The sequence below is a fragment of the Heterodontus francisci genome, chromosome 20, assembly GCF_036365525.1.
Source record: "Heterodontus francisci isolate sHetFra1 chromosome 20, sHetFra1.hap1, whole genome shotgun sequence".
In the NCBI taxonomy this organism is placed as follows: Eukaryota; Metazoa; Chordata; class Chondrichthyes; order Heterodontiformes; family Heterodontidae; genus Heterodontus; species Heterodontus francisci.
This window is the reverse complement of record NC_090390.1, coordinates 65,084,514-65,108,835: the sequence shown is the minus strand read 5'-3', so window position 1 is coordinate 65,108,835 and position 24,322 is coordinate 65,084,514. Positions and strand designations below refer to the sequence as shown.

Sequence of the window (24,322 nt, the reverse complement as noted above, 5' to 3'; positions counted from 1 at the left end):
TTTGGGTAAAGACAAGCAGAGTGGAACAGGAAGGGAGAGAGTTTAACAGTAATAAGGCATCAGTGAATAAGGACCGTGCAAAGAATAGTGTTAAAAAAAGTAAAATTAAAGGCACTTTATCTGAATGCATGAAGCATCCACAGTAAGACAGATGAACTGGTGGCACAAACAGAGATAAATGGTTTCGATCTAATCGCCATTATGATTACATGATTACAAGGTGAACAAAATTGGGAAATAAATATTCCAGGGTAAACAACATTTCGAAAAGACAGGCAGAATGGAAAAGGAGGAGGAGTAGTCCTGATAGTAAAGGATGACATAAGGACAAGTAGTGAGAAAGGATCTTGGTTCAGAAAATCAGAAAGTAGAATCAGTCTGGGTGGAGATTAGCAAAAATAAGCATCAGAAAACACCTGTGGGAGTGGTTTATAGGCCCCTTAACACTAGTCATACATTAGGACAGAGCACGAAGCAAGAAATAATTGGAGCTTGTAATAAAGGCAATGTAATAAGCGTGGGGGCCTCTGATCTTTATACAGACTGCACAGATGAAATTGGCAAAGGTAATGTGGAAGATGAGTTTGTAGAAAGCTTTCGCAACAGTTTCCTGGAACAATACATTGCGGAACCAACTGGGGAAAAAGCTATTTTTATATCTAGTTTTGCTTAATAAGGCAGGGTTAGTTAGTAATCTTATAATAAAATATCCCCTGAGAAAAAGTAATTATTTAACTGAATTCCTTAAGATTGAGAGCAACATATTTGAGTCCAAGACAAAAATCTTAAAATTAAACAGAGCCATTTACATAGGTATGAGGGGAAAGCTGGCTAAGGTTGATTGGGTAAATAAAGTAAAAGGTGCGATGGTAAACAAACAATGTGAAACATTTAACGAAATGATTCAAAACGTTCAACAAAAATACCTAAGTTTGAGGAAAGGAACATAGAGCCGTTTTTTCATATCTTTTGAAAAAACAGTCAAACAAATGAAATGGCCGAAGGAAAGCTGGACACTGCTTATGCAAAGCAGGTTGATAGGCAAAGCTCATGAGGTTTATGCCATGCTTCCTGAAGAGACTTCTGCAGATTATGAGATGACAAAAAAGGCGACTCTCGCTGCGTACAAGTTCGTCCCTGAAGCATACCGTCAGAAGTTTCGGAACTTAGGGTGATTGGCTGGGCAGACATATGTAGGATTTGAGGGTGAAGCAAATTAATTTTGGCTGTTGGATACGGGCATTACAGATAGAAACCACATATGAGAACCTTTGAGAATTGATTCACTTGGAAGAGTTTAAAAATTCCATTCCTTCGGTGGTTTGAACTCATGTAGATAATCTGAAAGGTTTGAAAGTTAGGCAAGCAGCAGAAATTGCTGATGATTTTGAGCTTGTGAATAAGCCAAAACCTTTTGTCCATCACCCCCATAAACCCAAGAAGGATAGAAAGTGGGAGAGCGAAAGGAAGGCAAGTAGCCAGGGGCAAGAAGGAATAGCTGGGAATGCCCCAGGATCACCTCCTCAAGTCAGAAAGGAAGGTGCTGAGCGAGGGTAGAAGTGAGGTACGCAAGCCGAGGTGTTGTCATTGCTACAAAATGGGTCATTTTCTTTCAGAATGCTGGAAATTGCGAGGTAAACCCATGGGACTTGTTGGGGTATACAAAGCCAATGCAGAGAAAATAACTGACAGAATACAGCAGACCAGGCTGTAGCTTTAACGGCAGCTGTAAAACTAGATACAAAAACTAACATGAGCATACAGGTTAAGAATAAGTTACCCGAAAGTTATAATGAATTTTTGTCAAACGGAAAAGTAACTCCATATGCTTTAAGTGAGGCAGGAAGACCTATCATTATACTCAGGGATACAGAAGCAACCCAAACACTCTTGCTGAGGAAAGATATAACGTTTCCACCAGAGAGCGCCTTGAACGCTAAAGTTTTAGTTAATAGAATTAATGGGGAGTATATACCCGTACCTTTAAATAAAGAACACCTAGAGAGTGACTTAATATCTGGGATGGTAACTGTAGGAGTTGTCCAAAGTTTGCCAGTGGAGGGAATTTTTTTAAAAATTCAATCAGGGATGTGGGCATCGCTGGCAATTGATCTACTCCTAAGAAATGATTTGGCCGGATCAAAAGTATCAGTTTCTCCTATAATTACAGAGGAACCAAGTGAAGTTAGGGAAACGGAACAAAAATAGGAATATTTCCTGCATGTGTCGTCACCCGAGCAATGGCTAAACAGGTTACATTGTCAGAGGTTAAAGTGGAAGCACATACAAATAGCTATCTGAAACTCTATTTGGGGATTAAAATAATCCAAGTGAGATTTTTAACAAATCTTCTATAATTGCAGCACAGCTAGCTGATCCAGGGTTATACAGAATGGTACAGATGGCTCTGACAGAAGCTGAGACGAAAGGAGTTCCAGAAAGGCTATTGTATGGAAAACGGGGTTTTGAGGAGGAAATGGAGACCACCTCTTAGACTTGCAGACGAAGAATGGACAATTGTTGAATAGATAGTGGTACCACCTAAATATCACCAGAGATTATTGAGGTTAACACATGACATTCCTTTTGCAGGACATAGGGGATTTGGAAGGCTAAATCACGTATAAGTAAACATTATTACTGGCAAGGCCTGGCAAAGGGCATGAAGCAGTTTTGTAGGGCTCAGGAACACCTTAAAGCATCTCAAGCCAATATGAAAAAATGGGCAGACAAGAATGCATAGACCCGCAATTTTCAATCAGGGGATGAAGTATTGGTGTTGCAACCGTTACAGGGGGAACCATTAAAAGCATGGTTCAGTGGCCCATATAAAGTGAACCAAAAAGAGTGGGTAAGGTAGATTACTTGATTGATAACCCTTATCACCGAAACGACCACCGGCTGTGTCACATCAACATGTTAAAGCAATATTATCGTAGGGAGGAGGATAAGCCAGTACAGGTATGTCAGGTAATATGGACTGTTGAGAAGGATAGGGATAGTGAGGATGAGGCAGAAGGAGGCCTACACAATTCTCCAATTGAACCTCCAACTATCAGATTAGCGAATACAGAATGGCTAGGAAAATTGGACAACCTGCTTTTGCACTTGGAGGCAAAACAATATGAAGACCTAACCAGGCTTTTCACAACCTTTAAAAGAGTCTCTAGGGATAGGCCAGGATGTACAAACTTAACCACACATTATGTGGATATAAAGGAATCTGTTCCTTCATAGCAACATCCTTACCGCTTATGTCTGGCCAAACAGGCCCAAGTAAAAGCAGAAATCCAATACGTGCTGAAAAACAACTTGATTGAACCTAGTCAAAGCAGCTGGAGTTCATCAATAGTTCTCGTACCTGACAGGTCAACCTGGTTTTGTAGAGACTATAAAAAAGTCAATGCAGTAACGAAGGGAGATTCCTACCCAGTTCTGCATTTAGAAGTCTGTATCAATAGTGAGCAGTGCTAGGTTTCTTACCAAGATCGACTTGTTAAAGGAATACTAGCAAGTTCCTGTGCCTCCTCGAGCCAAAGAGATATCTTTTTTTTTAACACCCAACGGGTCTTTATCAGTGCCGGGTGATGGCATTCAGGCTAAAAATGCCCCAGTCACTTTTCAAAGATTAATGAATCAGGTGGTAGCCAGTGCTCCCAACTGTGTAGTGTATCTTGATGATGTACTAATATACAGTCACACTTGGCAAGAACACTTAAACCAGCTAAAACTTCTGTTTAAAAAAACTACAAGCAGTGGATTTAGTGATAAAGCTGGCAAAAAGCAAATTCGGAAAAGCAAGAGCAACTTACCTCAGACACAGAGTGGGGCAAGGATAAGTATTGCCAAAAACGGCAAAGGTACAAGGTAAAGCTTGCTATTCCCTAAATCTAAACGTGGGATCATGAGGTTTTTGGGGATGTGCAGTTTTTACAAGAAATTTGTATGGCATTTTAGTACTGTGGCTGCTCCATTCACCGATTTGCTACAAAAAAAGAAAAACAAAGTAGTATGGTCAGATGAATGCCAAGCAGCTTTTGAAAAGCTAAATGCAATCTTAACTAATGAACCACTGTTGGCTGCTCCAAATTAAGTAGTGATCGTTGCTAGCGACCTGGGGGTTTGTGCAGTCCAATTGCAGGATGACGAATCAGGCATAGAGAAGCCATTTGGGTACTTTTCAAGAAAACTAAATTGCAACCAAAAAACGTATTCCACTATGGAAAATGAAACATAAGGACTTTTGCTGGCTCTCAAAATTTCAAAGTACGTGTCCGCCAAGACTATAAAGAAATACTAATATACACTGACCATAACCCATTAATGTTTGTGGAAAAATTTTAAAACTGAAATGCTAGAATATTTAGATGGAGTTTGTTGTTTCAGCCTCATCATTTGAAAATTGTACATATTTTGGGGAAAAACAATGTGATCACCGACGCTTTGTCACGAATTTAACCATGTTATATAGATGGCGATGGTACAAAGAGCAATTCTGTAAATTATCAGTGGAGTAAATGGGGTCATGAATGTGAAAAAATGTGGGGTTTTTTCAGTTTCTATTTTTTGCATTGTAATGAAACGCATTTTAAGAATGGTGTTTCATTTTGCTAAGGGTGGAGGTGTCACAGAACTGTTTTTTTCCCCCTCTGTTTAACAACAGTACACCTTTAAGACTGAGCACAGTGTGCCAGCAGCTGCACCTGTTCCCGAGGCCACAGCAGAAGCGATAGAAGGTCACATGGTGTACTGTAACTTTTAACTGTGGGTAAAGATTGGCTTCAACCGGTTTGAACTCAGGTCCAGCGAAGCATGCTCTAAAGGAAGAAGATCATAGCAGGAAAATCTACATTAATGTTCAGGCTCTGTATTGTCTAAGGAGAGAAAAACAACCTGGAAAAAAAAGAACATTTGTCTTGAAGAGGGACTCTATGTTGTTTGTTTGTGTTTGCTGGAATTCTCAGTAAAGTTTCTACTGTAAAACAACCAACTTTAGAATCCAAATAGACCTGTGGCTGCATTCCTTGTTAAAAGAACTGTGTTACGCCTGCTGCAACCGAAGTGCTTAGAATGCCTATCTATTGAAAGTCTGTTTCGTCAAATTCGCCTGGAAACTTCGAGTGACATCTGATTGTTCGAATCTGGGACACCTCATCAACCAAGCACGTAACTCAGCAGGACTTACAACCCAGCTACTAAGAATTCCTAAGAAATACTATTTTTAAAACCGGTTAACCATTGATTTTTGAATGTACACGTGTGTGCATTAGTGTGAATAGAAAATAAGTTAAAGTCTTTACACATAAATTTATCTTAATAGTGTTTAAGATTTAGTTTATTAATAAATAGTTAATTTGTTGTTGTTTAAAGATCCCTGGTTTGGACAGTTTTATTCTAGGGATTACTAAAGCGTTTAATTTGGCTAATTTCTAGTAGGTGGGAAAACTTTAATAAAATGCTGCGACCTGTGGAGTATTGGGACTGATTTGACAGTGCATTAACTCCCGCCTCAGTCATAACACTCTCTAAATCCCATCTTCCAAGATGCAAACGCTGGTTTCCACTTGATGGCAGTTTTTCTGCAATCCGAACTCCACTGATACAACCTCCACCAAAACTGCGTACCCTTCCGGAACTTCTGTGTTTTGCTCGCAACAGTCCTGGTGGTGTAGTTTCACTGGTCCCACCATAAGTAACTCTTTAAGGCACCAAAAACTATGGTAGCAACCTTTATTTCCCAAGGGTTAGCTCCCAGCTTACTTCTTTAAACAGCAACTCCCAGCTTTGCAGTTGGCTTAACCCCCTCCAGAACAACCTGTAAAACTAAGCTCCAATCACATGTGTCTGGTTAAAAAAAAACTGGTTTGTTTAACCTGGTTCTGAACTCTCAGAACATTGAGATTTTTAGTTTCATTTTCAAATCAGGGTCTGTCTCAAAAAAACAAATATCACGCAGAGACCGGGATACAAATATCACGCAGAGACCGGGACACAAATATCAGGGAGACACCGGGATACAAATATCACCAAGAGACCGAGATACATATATCACACAGAGACCGAGATACATATGACGCCAAAGTCATAGCACCCACCATGTCAGTTACACAGAACACGGTCTGCACATGAGAACTCCAACACACCTAGTACAAAGGAAGATTGTTGTGGTTGTTGGAAACCAATCATCTCAGCCCCAAAACACCTCTGGTATTTAGATGAGCACTTGAAATGCCATAGCATACAAGACTACTGGCCAAGTGCTGGAAAATGGGATTAGAATAGATTGGCGCTTGATGGCCGGCACAGACATGACGGGCCGAAGGGCCTGTTTCTGTGCTGTAAAATTCTATGACTCTGCAGGAGTTCCTCAGTGTAGTGTACTAGGCCCAACTATCTTCAACTGCTTCATCAATGGTCTTCCCTCCATCATAAGGTCAGAAGTGGTGATGTTTGCTGATGATTGCACAGTGTTCAGTACCATTCATGACTCCTCAGATACTGAAGCAGTCTGTGCCTGCATGCGAGACCTGACAACATTCAGGCTTGGGCTGATAAGTCGCAAGTAATATTTGCATCACACAAGTGCCAGACAATGACAAACGTCAACAAGAGAAGGCTGACAGGGAAGATGTGTTTGGTGGTGGCAACACGCTGGAGGTGGTGGAAAAGGAAGAGGATGATCCTTTGGATGTGGTGTCTGGTGGGGTAGGAAGTGAGGACAAGGGGGACCCTGTTGCGGTTCTGGGTGGGACGGGAAGGGGTGAGGGCAGAATATGCCAGCTAAGCAGGACTGCATTACCAACAGGTTTTCACACAAACATCTCTACAGGGCCAGAGTCTCTTATCTGGACCTGTCTGAAGAAATCTGATTTCCTAAGGAAGTCATCACTGAACTCAGCACACTCACGCAGCCATTTCTGACATTATAGATAGAGGAGTCAGTGATTATCAAAGCTGTAGCTGCTTTTTGAACTATTATTTGGCAAGATGCTTCCAGAAAACTGTGGGAGACCTGTCACTTTTCCCAAACTTCCTGTGAAAGCCGCCAGCAAGAGCGAGCCCTGTGTCGCAGGATTCTCACAGTGCAGGGTATTATTGATTGTACTCCTGTGTCCACACATCTTTTCCCAAATGGTCCTCCATTCATGAATAGAAAAGACTACATTCCATTAACATACATTTCTGCTCCAGTGAATGCAGAGCAGCTGTATCATTTGAATCACAGGTCCCATGATTTGTTCGTTATGTGGCAAAAGGTTCAAGAATGGGCAAGATGATAGCTAGGAAATGCTTCAGCTGTAACTCAATACCCATGCAGCACCAGAGAACAAGAGCCCAGAAGAGGAAAAATGTGATCCACATGTGCTGAGGTCAAAATGGAAATAGTGACTCCATTACTTGGACCTCTACAACATAACCCAGCAAACATCTTCCCTCTACAGCTTCCAACCTCATAGTCCTGCATCCCCGGACAGCCTGCTTCTACCTCCTTCCTAAAATCCACAAACAGGACTGTGCTGGCAGACCCATTGTCTCTGCCTGTTCCTGCCCCACTGAACTTATTTCTTCCCATCTTGACTCTACCTTTTCTCCCCAGTCCAGTCTCTTCCCACCTACATCCGTGACTCTTCTGACGTCCTGCATCATTTTAACAATTTCTAGTTTCCTGGTCCCAACCGCCTCCTCTTCACTATGGACGTCCAATCTCTCTACACTTCCATCCCCCACTAGGACGGTTTGAGGGCTCTCCGCATCTTCCTTGAAGAGAGGTCCAACCAGTCCCCATCTACCACCACCCTGCTCCACTTGGCTGAACTTGTTCTCACATTAAACAACTTCTCCTTCAACTCCATTCACTTCCTTCAAGTAAAAGAGGTTGCATGGGTCCTCGTTATGCCTGTCTTTTTGTGAGATGTGTCTAACATGTCTTGTTCCAGTCCTACTCAGGCTCCCTCCCCCAACTCTTTTTCCAGTACATTGATGACTGTATCGGTGCCGTTTCCTGCTCCCACCCTGAACTGGAAAACATTAGCAACTTTGCTTCCAATTTCCACCCTTTTCTCACCTTTACATGGTCCATCACTGACACTTCCCTTCCTTTCCTCGACTTCTCTGTCTCCATCTCTGGGGTTAGGTTGTCCATTAATATTCATTATAAGCCCACCAACCCCCGCAGCTACCTTGACTATACTTCTTCACACCCTGGTCCACTCCTCCATTACCCAACACCTCATCCCCTTCCCACAGCACCTTTCTATGCAATCGCAGGTGTAATACCTGCGCTTTTACCTCCTGTCTCCTCACTATCCATGGCCCCAAACACTCCTTTCAGATGAAGCAGCGATTTACTTGTACTTCTTTCAATGTAGTATACTGTATTCGCTGCTCACAATGTGGTCTCCTCTACATTGGAGACCAAACGCAGATTGGTTGACCGCTTTGCAGAACACCTCCACTCAGTCTGAAAGCATGACCCCGAGTTTCAGGTTGCTTGCCATTTCAACACTCCCCCCTACTCTCATGTCCACATATCTGTCCTGGGCTTGCTGCAGTGTTCCAGTGAACATCAACGCAAGCTCAAGGAACAGCATCTCATTTATCGATTAGGCACGCTACAGGCTGCCGGACTGAACATTGAGTTCAACAATTTCAAAGCATGACAGGCCGCCTCCCCCCACCCCCCCCGATATATTATTTTCAGTGACTTTTTTCTTTTAATTTTAATTTAGTTTGTTTGATCATTCATTTTTCTTACCATGTACCTGCCCACTGTTTTTTTCATGTTTGAGCTTTGGGCTGGGGCTGTTCATTTTTCTGCCCATTAACACCATCTGTGCACTAACGCTTTATCTTTCACCACACCATTAACCTACCATTTGCCTTTGCTCCATGACCTTCTGGTCAGTTATTCTCTGTGATCTTGTCCTATCAACATCTCTTTTGTTATCTCTTGCCCACCACCACCCACCCCACTTTACTTGCTTAAAATCTTTTACATTTCTAATATTTGTCAGTTCTGAAGAAGGGTCACTGACCTGAAACGTTAACTCTGCTTCTCTCTCCACAGATGCTGCCAGATCTGCTGAGTATTTCCAACATTTCTTGTTTTTATTATCTACGATTGTTTCCTGCTGTATGCCACACTTTCTGCACAGAAAATTGGCCGCATGAGTGAATAACTTGGAGGAAGACAACAAAAAGCTGATGAAGATGAGACCTGATTAGAGAGAAGAATGGCATGCTGCAGTCATCAGCAGAATCCAATTGTTCTCCCCAAGTCCTGATCAACATTCCATTCTCAACCCCTGCTATTTAAACAAAGTAACCAATTATTCATTTCATTGCTATTTGTGGAACCCTGCTGTATGCAAATTCACACCTATATTCTCCTACAAAACCACAGTGACTATTCCTTCAAGATTATCTCATTGTCTATGAAGCACTTTGGAACAACACGAGATGTGAAAAGTGATTATAAATTTGGGATTTGCACTAGATATTCTCTTGGATAAGTGTTGCTGATTTCTCCAATAAAGCATCCTGCATCCCTTATAAACAGGAGGTTGTTACCTTTACTGCTTAATGTCCAGTAAGACAACATGTTGTTGAGCTCACAATAATGAAACCCTAAATTCTATAATCTCGCACATCTATTACGAGAGTATGTATCAGGAGAGTGTGAGGAGGCGGCAACTGGTAACCAAGAAGTTGAAAACACAGGACTAAATAGAACAGATATTGCCATGAAATGCAATCTAATATCTCCTACTCGTGATAACATTGAAAGTACCAAACAATCCAACTTCATTTTTACAAGTCAGTAATCACTGAGCTAACCAGATCTAACCTCTCTCTCAGGAGTTTCATTCCTGAGAGTGTTTCCATCATCAGCTGAGTGTATCCAGCATTTCCTATAATTATTTTATATAAATGCACATTTTTTTCTAATTGGTGAATACAACTCTTATTAATCTTTAAATTGTTGCTGCTGCTATATTCAGTGTATTTAGCCTCAATTCCTTGAATGTCAGTATTGGTTCAGTGGTAATACTCTGAATCAAAGATGTAGAGTCAAGGCCCACTTTAGAGACTTGAGCACATAACTGACTGAAAGAGAGTGCTTTGCTGCTGTCCTTGGGCGAGACCTTAAACCAATATCTTTTCATCTGGATATAAAAAATCCCATAGCACAATTCAAAGAGGAGCAGAGGATGTGTATTTTCCATTTCTGTCCAGTTTGCAGCCAAGTTTGATAGGAAGATACAAATTTAATAACACTGTTACATAATTGGTTCTATTTCCCCTAATTTATTTCCCACATGCTCAGCTCTGCAACCTGTGACTATCTTTTTTGGTTTATATGTAAAGCCACTTATTCCATTATTTCTTTTTGTGAAAGCCAATACATCTTGTTTCTTTACCAGTCTTTTTCCTGCTTTATAATTGGATGTATTTGGTTTTCATTTTCTTCTCCCTTTACTCCATTTGAATACCATCTCGCTAAATTCTTTAGTTGTATTTTTACCTCATCTAATTCTACCCTACCTATACGTATATTCCCTGCTTTCCCTTGCTTCTTCGTTTCATTTGTCCATTTTGCCAGTTCATTAGCTCCCTTCCTGCAGCCCATCTTTGGAAATAAAATAGCTTCTACCTTGCTCAAAGCTGGTGCCAATGTCGCATAACATCAAACACTGGTTTGGCCTCAACTGGAGTACTGTGTTCACTTCTGGGCACCACACTTTAGGAAGGATGTGAAGGCAGTGGCGATGGTGCAGAAAACGGTTCCAGGGATGAGAGAAGTTACTTGGATAGATTGGAGTAGCTGGGGGTTTCTTCTTAGAGAGAGAAGGTTAGGAGGAGATCTGATAGAAGTGTTCAAAATCATAAGGTGTCTGGACAGTGTAGATAAACTGTTGTCATTGGCAGAAGGGTCAAGAATCAGAAGACACTGATTTAAGGTGATTGGCAAAAGAACCAATAGTGACATGAGGAATATTTTATGCGAGTGGTTCGGATCTGGAATGTATTGTCGCAGTGTGATGGAGGCAGATTCAATCGTGACTTTCTAAAGAGAACTGGATAAGCACCTGAAGAGAAAATTTGCAGAGCTATGGGGAAAGGGCAGGGGAGTGGGACGAGCTGAGTTGATCTTGAAGAGTGCCGGCACAGACATGACAGGGCGAATGGTCTCCTTTTGTGCTGTAACCATTCTATGATTGTTAACATATTTTAAGTGCAGTGCCAGGAAAATGTGGGATGGCGGGGGGGTGGAAGGAAGGAGGGAAAGAACAATTTGCAATTATACAGTGCCTTTACATAGCAAAGCATCCCAAGGCACCTTGGAGGAACGTTAACAAAATATGACACCAAGCCAGTCACGGGGAATTTTAGGGAGATGAGCAAAAACTTGGTCAAAGATGCAGGTTTAAAGGGGCATCTTAAAAAGGAGTTTAGGGAGGGAATCGCAACACTTAGAGACTTGGCAGCTGAAGACACACCCACCAATAGTGAAGCGATTAAAATCATGGATGTGCATGGTTTGAATTAGAGGAGCACAGAAATCTCAGAGGTTTGTAGGCTGGAGGAGGCTTCAGAGATGGGGAGGGGAGAGGCCATGGAGAGATATGAAAACAAGGATGAGACCGAGAGAAAGGTCTGTGATAGATGGAAGACAGGAGTTTTTAAAAGGACAAAATGGTGATGCAAGGCAAAAGGGATAAGTAAAGGGATAATGGGATAAGTAAAGAAACAAGGTGAGATGAAAGTGAATGCCTTTTACATCAAGGCAGCATTTGACTGAACGTGACTTCAAGAAGCCCTAGTAAGATGGAAGTCAATGGGAATATGGGGTAACCTGGCTGGAGCACAAAGGAAGATGGTTGTGGTTGTTAAAGGCCAATCATCTCAGCTTCAGGACAATGCTGCAGGTGTTAGTCAGGGCAGTGTCCTAGGCCCAACCATCTGAAGCTGCTTTAACAATGCCATTGCCTCAATTATAAAGGTCAGAAGTAGGGACATTCGCTGATGACTGTGTAGTGTTCATTCCATTCACAACTTATCCTCCACATGCAGCAAGACCCTGCCAACATTTAGACTTGGGTTGATAAATGGCAAGTAAGAGTGCAGCTCCAACAACAATCAAGCAGTTCGATACTATCCAGGACAAGGCAGCCCGCTTGTTCAGCACGCCATCCACCACCTGCAACATATACTTCCTCCATCACAGACACACAATGGCAGTAGCGTGTACCATCTACAAGTTCACAGCAGCAACTTGCCAAGGCTCCTTCCAAACCCACGACCTCTACCACCCAAAACAAGGACAGCGGGTGCAATAGGAACACCACCTGCAAGTTCCCAGTCACACACAATCCTGACTTGGAACTATATCACCATTCCGTCACTGTGGCTGGGTCAAAATTCTGGAACTCCCTTCCTAACAGCACTGTGGTTGTAGCTACACCACATGGGCTACAGTGGTTCAAGAAGGTGGCTGACCATCACCTTCTTGAGAGCAATAAATGCTGGCCTTGTGAGTGATGCACACATCACAAGACTGAAAAAGTGTTCCGAGGAGGTATAAATGGTCACAGGGGAACCGTTACCAGCATTTGCACTGCCAGGTAAATTGGGAGCAGTGACTATGACCTAAAGTTGAACTCAATGTTAAGGCCCAAAGGCTGTGAAGTGCCTAAGTAACCAATCACATTCATAATGCCCATTTATTCTTTCCTATCTTAGCACCGCACCCCCCGCCACCACCCCCGCCCTCCCCCCACCCCCCACCCAACTATTTCATTCATCCCTGGCTCTGCAGTTGCTTAAAAACTGTTGAATTTTCCAGTTCTGAGGAACGGTAATCAACCTAAACTTTAACCCTCATTTGCTTTTGTTTGAAGTACAAGTCTTTGATTGAAGCTTAATTATGCTTTGGATGGCATAATCCTCCATCGTTCATTCTTCTGCCATACTTGCAGGGAGAATTCTATTGTATTAAACAGAAGCTCAGATTTTAACACAATCTCAACTTCAATAAAAGGAGAAAATCTTACACCTGAATGAGAATGTAAAAATGATATCAAAGTGATTTGTAAAAGCTAGATTTTACAACACAAATATATAGGTGCACATTTCAGTGACAGATGAGATTAAAAGCTCACAGCTGATTCACCCAATGATCATGTTTAGTGGGGAAGTGCTGACATTAACCTGACAACAAAAATTAGCATAATTGCTGGTGCAGTCAAATTTGTTTTTGGATAGAAAATGATTTGCAAATTGTTCAAATGCTTATCTGATCTTCAGCTTCACCAAATTTTTCTCATTCCCTACTAACCCCCCCTATTAACCCTGCACTCCAGCCCAAACAAAAAGCATTCTTATTTGAGTGTTTAACTTGATTTTTTAAATGGGGTAGCAGAAAAATCTTGTAACATTTTGTTACAAACATGTTTACTATTTGCACAAAACAGAGAACTTGTAGAGGATTCAGATTGTTAGTTCAAGAGAATCTCAAACAGTTCGCCATGGCAGATTCAGAAAGCAAGTGCCATTTTAAAAAATGAGAAGTCATCGTTACCTGTTAAGATTTCAGAGATCTTAATAGTTAAGAGGTAAGAAGGTAGCACAGATAGAAGCATGAGAAAAAGTAAATGAATGCAATTTGTAAAAGATTCTGCCATGACACTTGAAGCATCACAAAAATTGGAGTAAAAATGCATACCATTAAGTAAAAAAAAATGCTGCATTAATTTAATGCTCTTTAAAAGTGAACTACACTAGCAGATGCCCCGTCAATCTTTCAGTTGGAATAATGCACAACTTTCCCTTTTACTTACAAAACACATTTTCTCACAATGAACACATTAAATGCAGTCAAGCTTGTTGATAAGTTTTCAAAGGATTGTTTTGTTTTCTTAGTTCAGAAATGCTTTATTACAACAAAAAAGGTTACAAAATGCAATAACTTATTTAAACAAGTGGTTGACAGATGCTCCTATAGAGGGAGGTTATTTTCCAGCGTGTTGTTCTAACTGGGAAGATAACAAAAAAGTTGGGGCAAATGATTTTGTCTGGACCAAATGTTATGCAGTTCAAAGTAGAAGTCAATAACACTAAAAATAAAATATCTGAATAATCTTATTCAATATTAGTAGGGTTACACGGCACTCATTCTACTTAATAACTTCAACCGTTTCATATCTGCTCCAGCTTAGGTTTTTTTTTTAAAAACTTAGATTCCAGGTAATATCCAATAAACCTCTGAATTTACCGTGACTATGAATATTTCAGTTGTTGCTGAAAGAATAACTGATGTGAGCAGACAAGTAAGACAGTGAGTGCACCTTTGCAGCCAGTTAGCTTTATCTGAAGAGTGATCATGTATATTTAACACAGAACAGTAACACTACAGTCTTTTCCACTCTTGGTGCAGTTTTGTTGGGAAACATTCCATATCATGCATTACAAGATTGGATGTATTGTTCAGTCTGGTTTCAAACAGGCTACAAAGCACGCAACAAGATAATGCACTGCCTTCTTTGCACCCTGAAGGGACAGTGGGAATCCTCACCATTTTTAAGCAGATTATTGCACAGGTAATTTTCACACTGATTAATGGATAATAGGTGAGTGTGTTTCAAAATAAAGCAACAGAGTTATATTTGTATATTGCAATTTTATTGAATTACTAAAATAGCGTAATCTGTTTGCATATCTTCAGGCAATCTGAACTGCTGGATATTTGAATCATGATGAAATTATAAATAATTAATAGTTTTTTTGCACTTAAAAATAACAATTGCACCACACCAAGGGATTCCAAAACAATACTCCAAGCTGAAAGGGAACCAAAAGCTAAGTTCACGAATAGAAAGAGAGATCAAAAGATTGGGTGGAGCCATGCATTTAAACAATATCTTTTCACAACAATTAGGGACTGAACGAAGTAACTTGATGGAAAAAAACAACCTCTCAGATGACTAACACAATGACCACAAGTATTTTGCATACCCAAAGACCTTCTGTATGGTAAGGTAGCTGGGGCCAGACGACCAGTGGGGCACCCAAAGCTCCGCATCAAGGATGCTTGCAAGCGTGACATGAAGGCCTTAAATGTCAACTATCCACCTGGGAGTAGAGGCCTGCTACCCGACCCGAACCCGACAACATGTGTCGGGTTCGGGTCAGGTCAGGCGGAGTCGGGTCAGGTCGGGCCTGACACACACGGTAAGTGCTCTGCCGGTAAGTATTAAAAGTAGAGAAAAAAAAACTTACCCGAGCTGGGAATCCGGGACGAAACAGAGTCTGCACAGTGCGCGATGACATCACTATGACGTCATTGTGCATGCACTGCAGCTCGGTGGAGCTTCCCAGTGGGAAGGTAAGTAAAGTGATGGTTGAGTCGGGCTCAGGTTGGGTCGAGAAGTGGCGGGTCGGGCTCAGGTCTGCTGTGGTTCAGTCGGGTTCTTTTTCCCGACCAAAAGCAGGCCTCTACCTGTGAGTCACTAGCTGGCGAAAGAGGGAAATGGTGACACATCCTGTGGACTAGGGTCATAGAGTGATACAGCACAGAAACAGGCCCTTCGGCCCGTCGTGTACACTACACTACCACGACAACTAGTTGCTACAGCAGCTTGGCAACAGGCGCCAATGTCAAAAACAACTCTCAGCATCACTTGGCAGCTTCACGTGCAGCACTTGTGTCAGAAACTGCCTCTCAAGAATTGACCTTCACAGCCATCAGCAAAGGTGCACCAAGGAGACACCGCACTTAAACGGATTGTTGGCTGCATGTCCATCTTTTGTAGATGGAACAATGCCAACCAATCGTACCATAATAAAGCATCCCAAGGCACTTAACAGGAGTGCTAAAGCAAAATATGACAGTCACATAAGGCAAGATTTGGACAGATAACCAAATGAATGGTCAAAGAAGTAGGTTTTAAGGAGCGGCTTACAAGAAGAAAAAGAGAGAGATAAAGAAGCAAAAGAGGTTTAGGGAAGGAATTTCAGAGCTTAGGGCCTAGGCAGCTGAAGGCACGGCCACCAAATGATAGAGCAATTAGAATCACTGATGCTTAAGAGGCTTGAAGTAGAGGAATGCAGATATTAGAGGGTTTTAGGGCTGGAGGAGATTACAAAGATAGGAAGGGGCAAGACCATGGAGGGATCTGAAAGCAATTATGAGAATTTTAAAATGGAGGTTTTACTTAACGGAGAGCCAACGTAGATCATCGAGCAGAAGGATGATGGGCGAAAGGGACTTTGTGCGAGTAAGGACATGGGGAACAGAGTTTTGGATGACCTCAAGTTTACAGAGCGTAGAATTTGGGAGGCCGGCCAGAAGTGCATTAGTTAAGTCTAGAGGCAACAAAGACATAGATAAGGTTTTAGCAGATGAGCTGAGTCAGGGGCAGAGTCGGGTGATGCTAGAGAGGTGGAAACAGGAGGTGGTAATGTTGACATAAATGCGACATAAAAGAAGCTTAGAGTTATACAGCACAGAAACAGGCCCTTCGTGTCCATGCTGGCCATCAAGCACCTATCTATTCTAATCCCATTTTCCAGCACTTGGCCCATATCCTTGTATGCTATGGCATTTCAAGTGCTCATCAAAATACTTCTTAAATGCTATGAGGGTTCCTGCCTCTACCACCCCTTCAGGCAGTGTGTTCCAGATTCCAACCACCCTCTGGGTGAAAGTTTTTTCCTCAAATCCCTTCTAAACCTCCTGCCCCTTACCTTAAAATCTATGTCCCCTGGTTATTCACCCCTCCACTAAGGGAAAAAGTTTCTTCCTATCTATGTCCCTCATAATTTTGTATACCTCAATCAGGTCCCCCCCCTCAGCCTTCTCTGCTCTAAGGAAAACAACCTAGCCTATCCAGTCTCTCTTCACAACTGAAATGCTCCAGCCCAGGCAACATCCTGGTGAAATCGTCTCCACACTCTCCAGTGCAATCACATCCTTCCTATAGTGTGGTGGCCCAGAACTGTACACAGTACTCCAGCTGTGGCCTAACTAGCGTTTTATACAGCTCCATTATAACCGCCCTGCTCTTATATTCTATGCCTTAGCTAATAAAGGCAAGTATCCCATATGCCTTCCTAACCACCTTATCTACCTGTGCTGCTGCCTTCAGTGATCTATGGACAAGTACACCAAGGTCCCTCTGACCCTCTTGTACTTCCTAGGGTCCGACCACCCATTGTATATTCCTTTGTCTTGTTAGTCCTCCCAAAATGCATCACCTCACACTTCTCAGGATTAAATTCCATTTGCCACTGCTCTGCCCATCTTTATCGTCCTGTAATCTAAGGCTTTCCTCCTCACTATTTACAACGCCACCAATTTTCGTGTCATCTGCGAACTTACTGATCATACCTCCCATATTCACATCTAAATTATTAATGTACACTACAAACTGCAAGGGTCCCAGCACAGATTCCTGTGGTACACCACTGGTCACAGGCTTCCACTCAGAAAAACAACCCTCAACCATCACCCTCTGCCTCCAGCCACTAAGCCAATTTTGGATCCAATTTACCAAATTACCCTGGATCCCATGGGCTCTTACCTTCTTAACCAATCTCCCATGCGGGACCTTATCAAAAGCTTATCTCGGGGTCAACTATGAAATCAAGGTTGCAAACAGTTAGGCAGGGAGGTTGCAGCAGTCAAGTTCATGAGTTAATTTGTTCTAAAACCATCCCCGAGTGAACTTGTCAAGACAGTGGCTTAGTGGTAACATCACTGGACAAGTAATTCAGAGATCCAGGCTAATGCCCTGGGAGCACAGGCTCAAATCCCACCACAGCAGCTGGTGGAATGCAAATTAATAAAATCTGGCATTGATGGTGCAATGAAACTATCAATTGTCGTCAAAATACATCTGGCTCACTAATGTCCTTTACAGAATGAAATATGCCATCCTTACCTGGTCTGGTCTACATGTGACTCTAGACCCACAGCAATATGGTTGACCCTTAACTGTCCTCGGAAATGACCCAGCAAGCCACTCAGTTCAAGGGCAATTAGAGATGGGCAACAAATGCTGACCTTACCGGCAACGCCCACATCCCATGAAAATAAAGAATTACTACCCTCAACTGGTTGGTTTCACATGCATGAAGTAAATCGATCCAAGGACATTGTACCTTAAGGGTTCAAAACAGGGGGCACAAGTGAGGTGAGAGTGACTGCCCTTGACCTCAAGGCAGCATTTGACTGAGTATGGCATCATGATGCTGGTTGGACTCATACCTAGCGCAAAGGAAGACAGTTGTGGTTGTTGGAGGGCAATCGTCTCAGCTCCAGGACATTACTGCAGGAGTTCCTCAGGGTAGTAGTGCCCTTGGCCCAAACATCTTCGGCTGCTTCATCAATGACCTTCCTTCAATCATAAGGTCAGAAGTGGGGATGTTCTCTGATGATTGCACAATATTCAGCACCATTCGCGACTCCTCAGATACTGAAGCAGTCCGTGTAGAAGTGCAGCAAGTCCTGGACAATATCCAGGCTTGGGCTGATAAGTGGCAAGTGACATTTGCGCAACACAAGTGCCGGGCAATGAGCATCGCCAACAAGAGAGAATCTAACCATCTCCCCTTGACATTCGCTGAATTCCCCCACTATCAACATCCTAGGAGCTACCATTAACCAGAAACTGAACTGGAGTATCCATATAAATACCGTGGCTACAAGAGGAGGTCAGAGGCTAGGAAATCCTGTGGTCAGTAACTCACCTCCTGACTCCCCAAAGCCTGTCCACCATCGACAAGGCACAAGTCAGGAGTGTGATGGAATACTCTCCACTTGCCTGGATGGGTGCAGCTCCAACAACACTCTAGAAGCTCGACACCATCCAGGACAAAGCAGCCTGCTTGATTGGCACCCCATCCACAAACATTCACTCCCTCCACCACCGAAGCACAGTGGCAGCAGTGTGTACCATCTGCAAGATGCACTGCAGCAATGCACCAAGGCTCCTTAGACAGCACCTCCCAAACCCACAACCTCTACCAACTAGAAGGACAAGGTCAGCAAATGCATGGGAACACCACCACCTTAAAATTCCCCTCCAAACCACACACCATCCTGACTTGGAACTATATCGCTGTTCCTTCACTATCGCTGGGTCAAAATCCCGGAACTCCCTTCCTAACAGCACTGTGGGTCTACCTACCTCACATGGACTGCAGTAGTTCAAGAAGGCAGCTCACCACCACCTTCGCTAGGGCAATTAGGGATGGGCAATAAATGCTGGCCTAGCCAGCGATGCCCACATCCCATGAATGAATACATTAAAAAAAAATTAATTAGGAAGTTAGCAGTAGGATGGTGACTTTCTCAATTTCCTGGTGACTACCAGGAAAAACATCTCCAGCCTAAACCTCTGTAGCCTCAACAGCATTCTGTATTAACTTAATAGTGATGGACATTTTGATCAACAGCATCCTGCCTTCTTGACCATCTTGATCTAGTTAAATACTTTGCAAATTATAATAGTTCCTTTGAGATTATACTCCTGATTTCTCAGCTGCTGCAGTTTAATAGATCGCCTGAAAATGGATTAATGCTACCGATTCGACCAAAAGTTCAAATCATTTTAATTTGGGTAACAGTAGTTCCCTGGTGCATTCTCCATGGCAAAACCTCGACCAGAGTCAACTTTCCAGCCAATCAGCTTCCTTTTCTCATGCAGAATAAGATTATTGCTTCCTTTGAAATTTAGCATTCTTGCATCTGTCCCGATGAGTGCGAGACGTAAAGCTTCAACAGAAGTTAACAAATTGATGATATTGGGACTAATTTCTACTCCACTTTATTGAAGAGGTGGATCTTAATGTCCCAAAATAATTATGGCAATGTGACTGCTGCAACATCGGGTTACTTGGTGAGACAATAGAAGATTAACAAAAGTAGAAAAACAGTACTGCTTAAATAACTGATCTGCATATCATACTACTCTGCCAAAATATTTTTTAAAACACCAGTTAAAAGGATTATTAGATCTGATCACAAGAAACTGTTTACGTAATTGGCATACTTCAGTATTTGAAGGTAATTTATCACATGCTCTCTTATCTTTGGACAAATCAGATTTAACATATTTCAACACCCAAGATACAGGATTTGCAAAAGGCTCCAATATCCAAACAGTCTAAGCCCCTCAAATTTTAAAACATTTCTTCAATTTAAAACCTTTAAAGAAATTATTTTAAAAAGAGTTGCAATTTGGATCCCTGAAGTCCCACACCTTAAATGGAGAAGTTTTGCATTAAACTGATGTATTGTAACGAATGGTATCTTTTTACTGCAGAGATTCAAGACATATTACAAGTATTGCAGTAAGTCTTTAACTCAACAGCAGCTACCCCCTGCTGGGATTGCTCAAGACTTTTCAGCACTGTTCCAAAATAGTAATTTCTCTATTACGCTGTGGGTGTTTATAAACTTGCAAGAAACCCAGTTTGGCCAAGGTGATGGTTGCTGCTCTGCATCAGAAATGGCTTTATTTCTATTCATTTAGAATATGGATGGCCAGACTGAGCTGCAAAGCTAGACATGCAATGGCTCAAAACCTTATTGGATATCCTCGAAAATATCTGAAAATTCATCACAAAGCCATTCAATATTTTGAGTAACTATAGGATCTTCCATAGCGTTACTGAAAAAGATAGTCTGGGAGTAACAGCGGATTGTGATATTGAGCTGCTAACTTAGCCTGTCCTTGTAAGGCTAATGGTCTTGAAACAAATTCAGATAATTGCAGTTATTCAGAAACTATTGTCACAGGATAGCTGTAATGCCTTGTACATTTCAGACTTAAGGATTGTAACCAATTTCTTGTTTAAAAATATGTTTTGTATTTGTAACAGAATCTGACTGGCTGGACATGCCAGACCCACATTAGACATTTTATGCATTAAAAATATTTTTATTTTTTTTTATTTAGAGATACAGCACTGAAACAGGTCCTTCGGCCCACCGAGTCTGTGCCGACCATTAACACTAATCCTACACTAATCCCATATTCCTACCACATCCGTCCCTATATTCCCCTACCACCTACCTATACTAGGGGCAATTTATAATGGCCAATTTACCTATCAACCTGCAAGTCTTTTGGCTGTGGGAGGAAACCGGAGCACCCAGAGGAAACCCACGCAGACACAGGGAGAACTTGCAAACTCCACACAGGCACTACCCAGAATTGAACCCAGGTCCCTGGAGCTGAGAGGCTGCGGTGCTAACCACTGCGCCGCCCCTGATGTAGGGATGAATTGCCTGAGTTAGTGAAGGGGTCATTTATGATGAACTTGGCCATCACTGTAATATCTTCCTCCTCATTAACATACATCTCATACCTGAGGTGCAGAGTTGCAGGAAAAGGTCCTGTATGTTCTGATAGAATAATAGGAACAGAGTTATAAATTACCAATGCACAGCAAATAAATTTATCAATTATTAACCAAATCATACAGCTTCAGCAGTAGGTTCATTGAAGTTTCTATTCACCTGTTACTGCCTAATTATTAAAGGCTTATTCATATCATGAGCAAGGGGAGAATTATGCATTATGACCATTTCAACAGAGTAAAGTCTCATGGATGGCTGAACCTTCCTTGTTGACAAAGTCCATCTGAGGAGCAACAGCTTTAAACTGTAAAGCTGGTTAAGATTAATTGGGCAACACAAAGGCTCAACAGTTTTGGCATTTTCAAAGTGAGCATATGCTTTCACTGTACCATTATTCAAAGAGAACAGCAGAATAATTCAGATTACTTGTATTCCTTACTTTCGTTTCTTTCCATTAAGAAATGCATTTGATATCAAACAGCTTCCTTTACTTGTTCAGAGTTTGAGAGAGTAAGTTTGTCTTCAATTTCTTGCACACCACTTCAGATGGAACTAACTGCGTGCAGGACTCTATAGCTTTTACTATTTCATCTATTGTCCATTTTTCCTCTTGAAGTGCATGTTCATCCAATGCAAATGGACCCTGTTTGGTTCTGATCAACTCCTTTACATGAGCACATGAAGAAAGATCTAAGAATAATAAAATATTTGTATTAATATGTGACATAGTATTTCATGGAAATTGCTCCAACAGGGGGAAAAACTGTTAATGCTACTAATCTTTTCAGACTTTCAATATTTTCCATTTTGCTGAGATAACTTTGCTTATTTGTTCCTACCTTTGCCAAGGTCATTAACCAAACTACGCACGTAAAAACCACCTCCACATTCAACATCTGAAACAAAAATACAGCACTTTAACCAGTGATTTGGAGCATAAGACATCAGCAGTCCTTTTCCTTCTCTTAGCAACATTTAAAAGCTAGAATTTCAGCATTTTGAATGGTTAAACAATTTTATTTCGTCATTGCACAAAGCACAGAGGGACAAATATAACACATCCATATGGAGCAAACATCTGATATGAAAGATCAAGCTGTCTGTAACTCAGTTAACTGCACTGGATCCACTTCAGCAGCTTCATAGAATATATTTCTGGAATACATCACAGTTGAGAAAGGTCATTTTATCTCATCTTATGAATGCAGAAGATGAAACCCCCATCATAGCATCTACCTCTTACATCTTCAGGGCTTTTGTCTTGCCTATTCTAACTGAAAGCCGATTCCACGTGATTACTCTTTGTGCACAGAACAGTTTCTTTTCAATTCTTTTAGTAGTTTTGAACTTGCCCCATCAAGATTTAGATTGAATTAGTGCTCTGGATCTACTTTCCCACAATTTATAGATCTCTACATAATCTTGTAGTCAATTGCTTTCAAAGCTGTAAAGCCCAGGTTTCAATTCTTTCCTCACAACTCAGTTTTCTTGCACAAAGCTTGGAGACAGAGCTGGTGAACTGTAAACGGAGTGGAAGCTGAGAATTTGGCAACTGTAGGAATTTGGAGGGGAGAAGGCAGGCAGTTTCTCACATGCAATTCAAAATAAGTGAAGCAACAGAGCCAGAGAATTCAAAGTTAAATATCTAAATTAAATATCTAGATAGCTAATATTTAGTTTCGCGTTTAGTATCAGTGGCTTTTAAGCTTCAGCAAATAATTTAGTCTTCAGGTAGTTTGCTTTGAGGAACAAATATAAAAATAGCAGTGTAGTTTACACCCAACGAATCATAAAACAAGATGTATGATGATTAATAAGTTTTTAGTTAGAATGGTGGGACAGCCATGACCTGCAGCCTGCATCTCCTGTGCTATGCAGGAACTTTAAGGTGCGTCATGTGTCCCGAAGGTCTATATTTACACCAAGTTCTTCCAGCTGCTCAAACTCATGCTGAGGGTTTCTGAGCTCGAGAGGCAGCTGGATTCACTGCAGGGCAACTGGGTGGCTGAATGTTTCCTGCATTACAAATCCTAGGAGGGGATACCCACAATCAGATAAATTCAGAATAGCAATGGGGTAGCCACCTAGAAAGGTAGGAAGAGGCAGACAGTGCAAGAACGCACCAGGATTGTAGTACTCTCAACCGATATTCAGTATTGAATACCACTGGAAGTGACAACACATTGTAGGAGCGTGTTAATTGGACATTAATTGTATCTAATTGCTTGCAGGTGGTGGCATTAAACTGTGGTTGTTGGGTTAGGAGGTGCTATACATCTTCCAATGTATAGCTCTAAAAATAAATGCAAGTCCAGCATTTATTGCCCATCCCTAATTGCCCTTGAGAAGGTGGTGGAGAGCTGCCTTCTTGAACCACTGCAGTTTATGTGGAGTTGGTACACCTACAGTGCTATTAGGAAGAGTGCGGCTTGGAGGAGAACTTGCGGGTGGTGGTGTCCCTACGCATCTGCTGCCCTTGTCCTTCTAGGAGGTAGAGGTCACGAATTTGGAAGGTGCTGCCCGAGGAGCCTTGGTGCACTGCTGCAGTGCATCTTGTAAATGCTACACACTGCTGCCACTGTGCATCGGTGGTGGAGGGAGTGAAGGTTTGTGGACAGGGTGACAATCAAGCAGGTTGCTTTGTCCTGGATGGTGTTAAGCTTCTTGAGTGTTGTTGGAACTGCGCCCATCCAGTCAAGTGGAGAGTATTCCATCACACTCCTGACATGTGCCTTGTAGATGGTGGACAGATTTTGGGGAGTCAGGAAGCGAGTTACTCGCCACAGGATTCCTAGCCTCTGACCTGTTCTTGTAGCCGCGGCATTTATATGACTACTCCGGTTCAGTTTCTGGCCAATGGTTACTCTTTGGATGTTGATAGCGAGGGATTCAGCAATCATAATGTCATTGATTGTCAAGGCGAGATGGTTAGATGCTCTCTTGTTGGAGATGGTC

At 41.9% G+C, this 24,322-nt stretch overlaps 1 protein-coding gene across 2 annotated transcripts in view; it reads right to left on the bottom strand.

Moving 5' to 3' along the window:
• Positions 1–15,238: 15,238 nt before the first annotated feature.
• trub1 (TruB pseudouridine (psi) synthase family member 1) overlaps positions 15,239–24,322 on the bottom strand; it is an 82,269-nt gene continuing 73,185 nt past the window's right edge. For both annotated transcript variants that reach the window (XM_068052963.1, XM_068052964.1), the window contains exons 7-8: positions 22,207–22,263; positions 15,239–22,057 (exon numbers count right to left, since the gene is read on the bottom strand). In XM_068052963.1, coding sequence (XP_067909064.1) covers positions 21,855–22,057; positions 22,207–22,263 — 260 coding nt within the window. In that variant the 3' untranslated portion in view covers positions 15,239–21,854. The remainder of the gene's footprint in view (positions 22,058–22,206; positions 22,264–24,322) is intronic.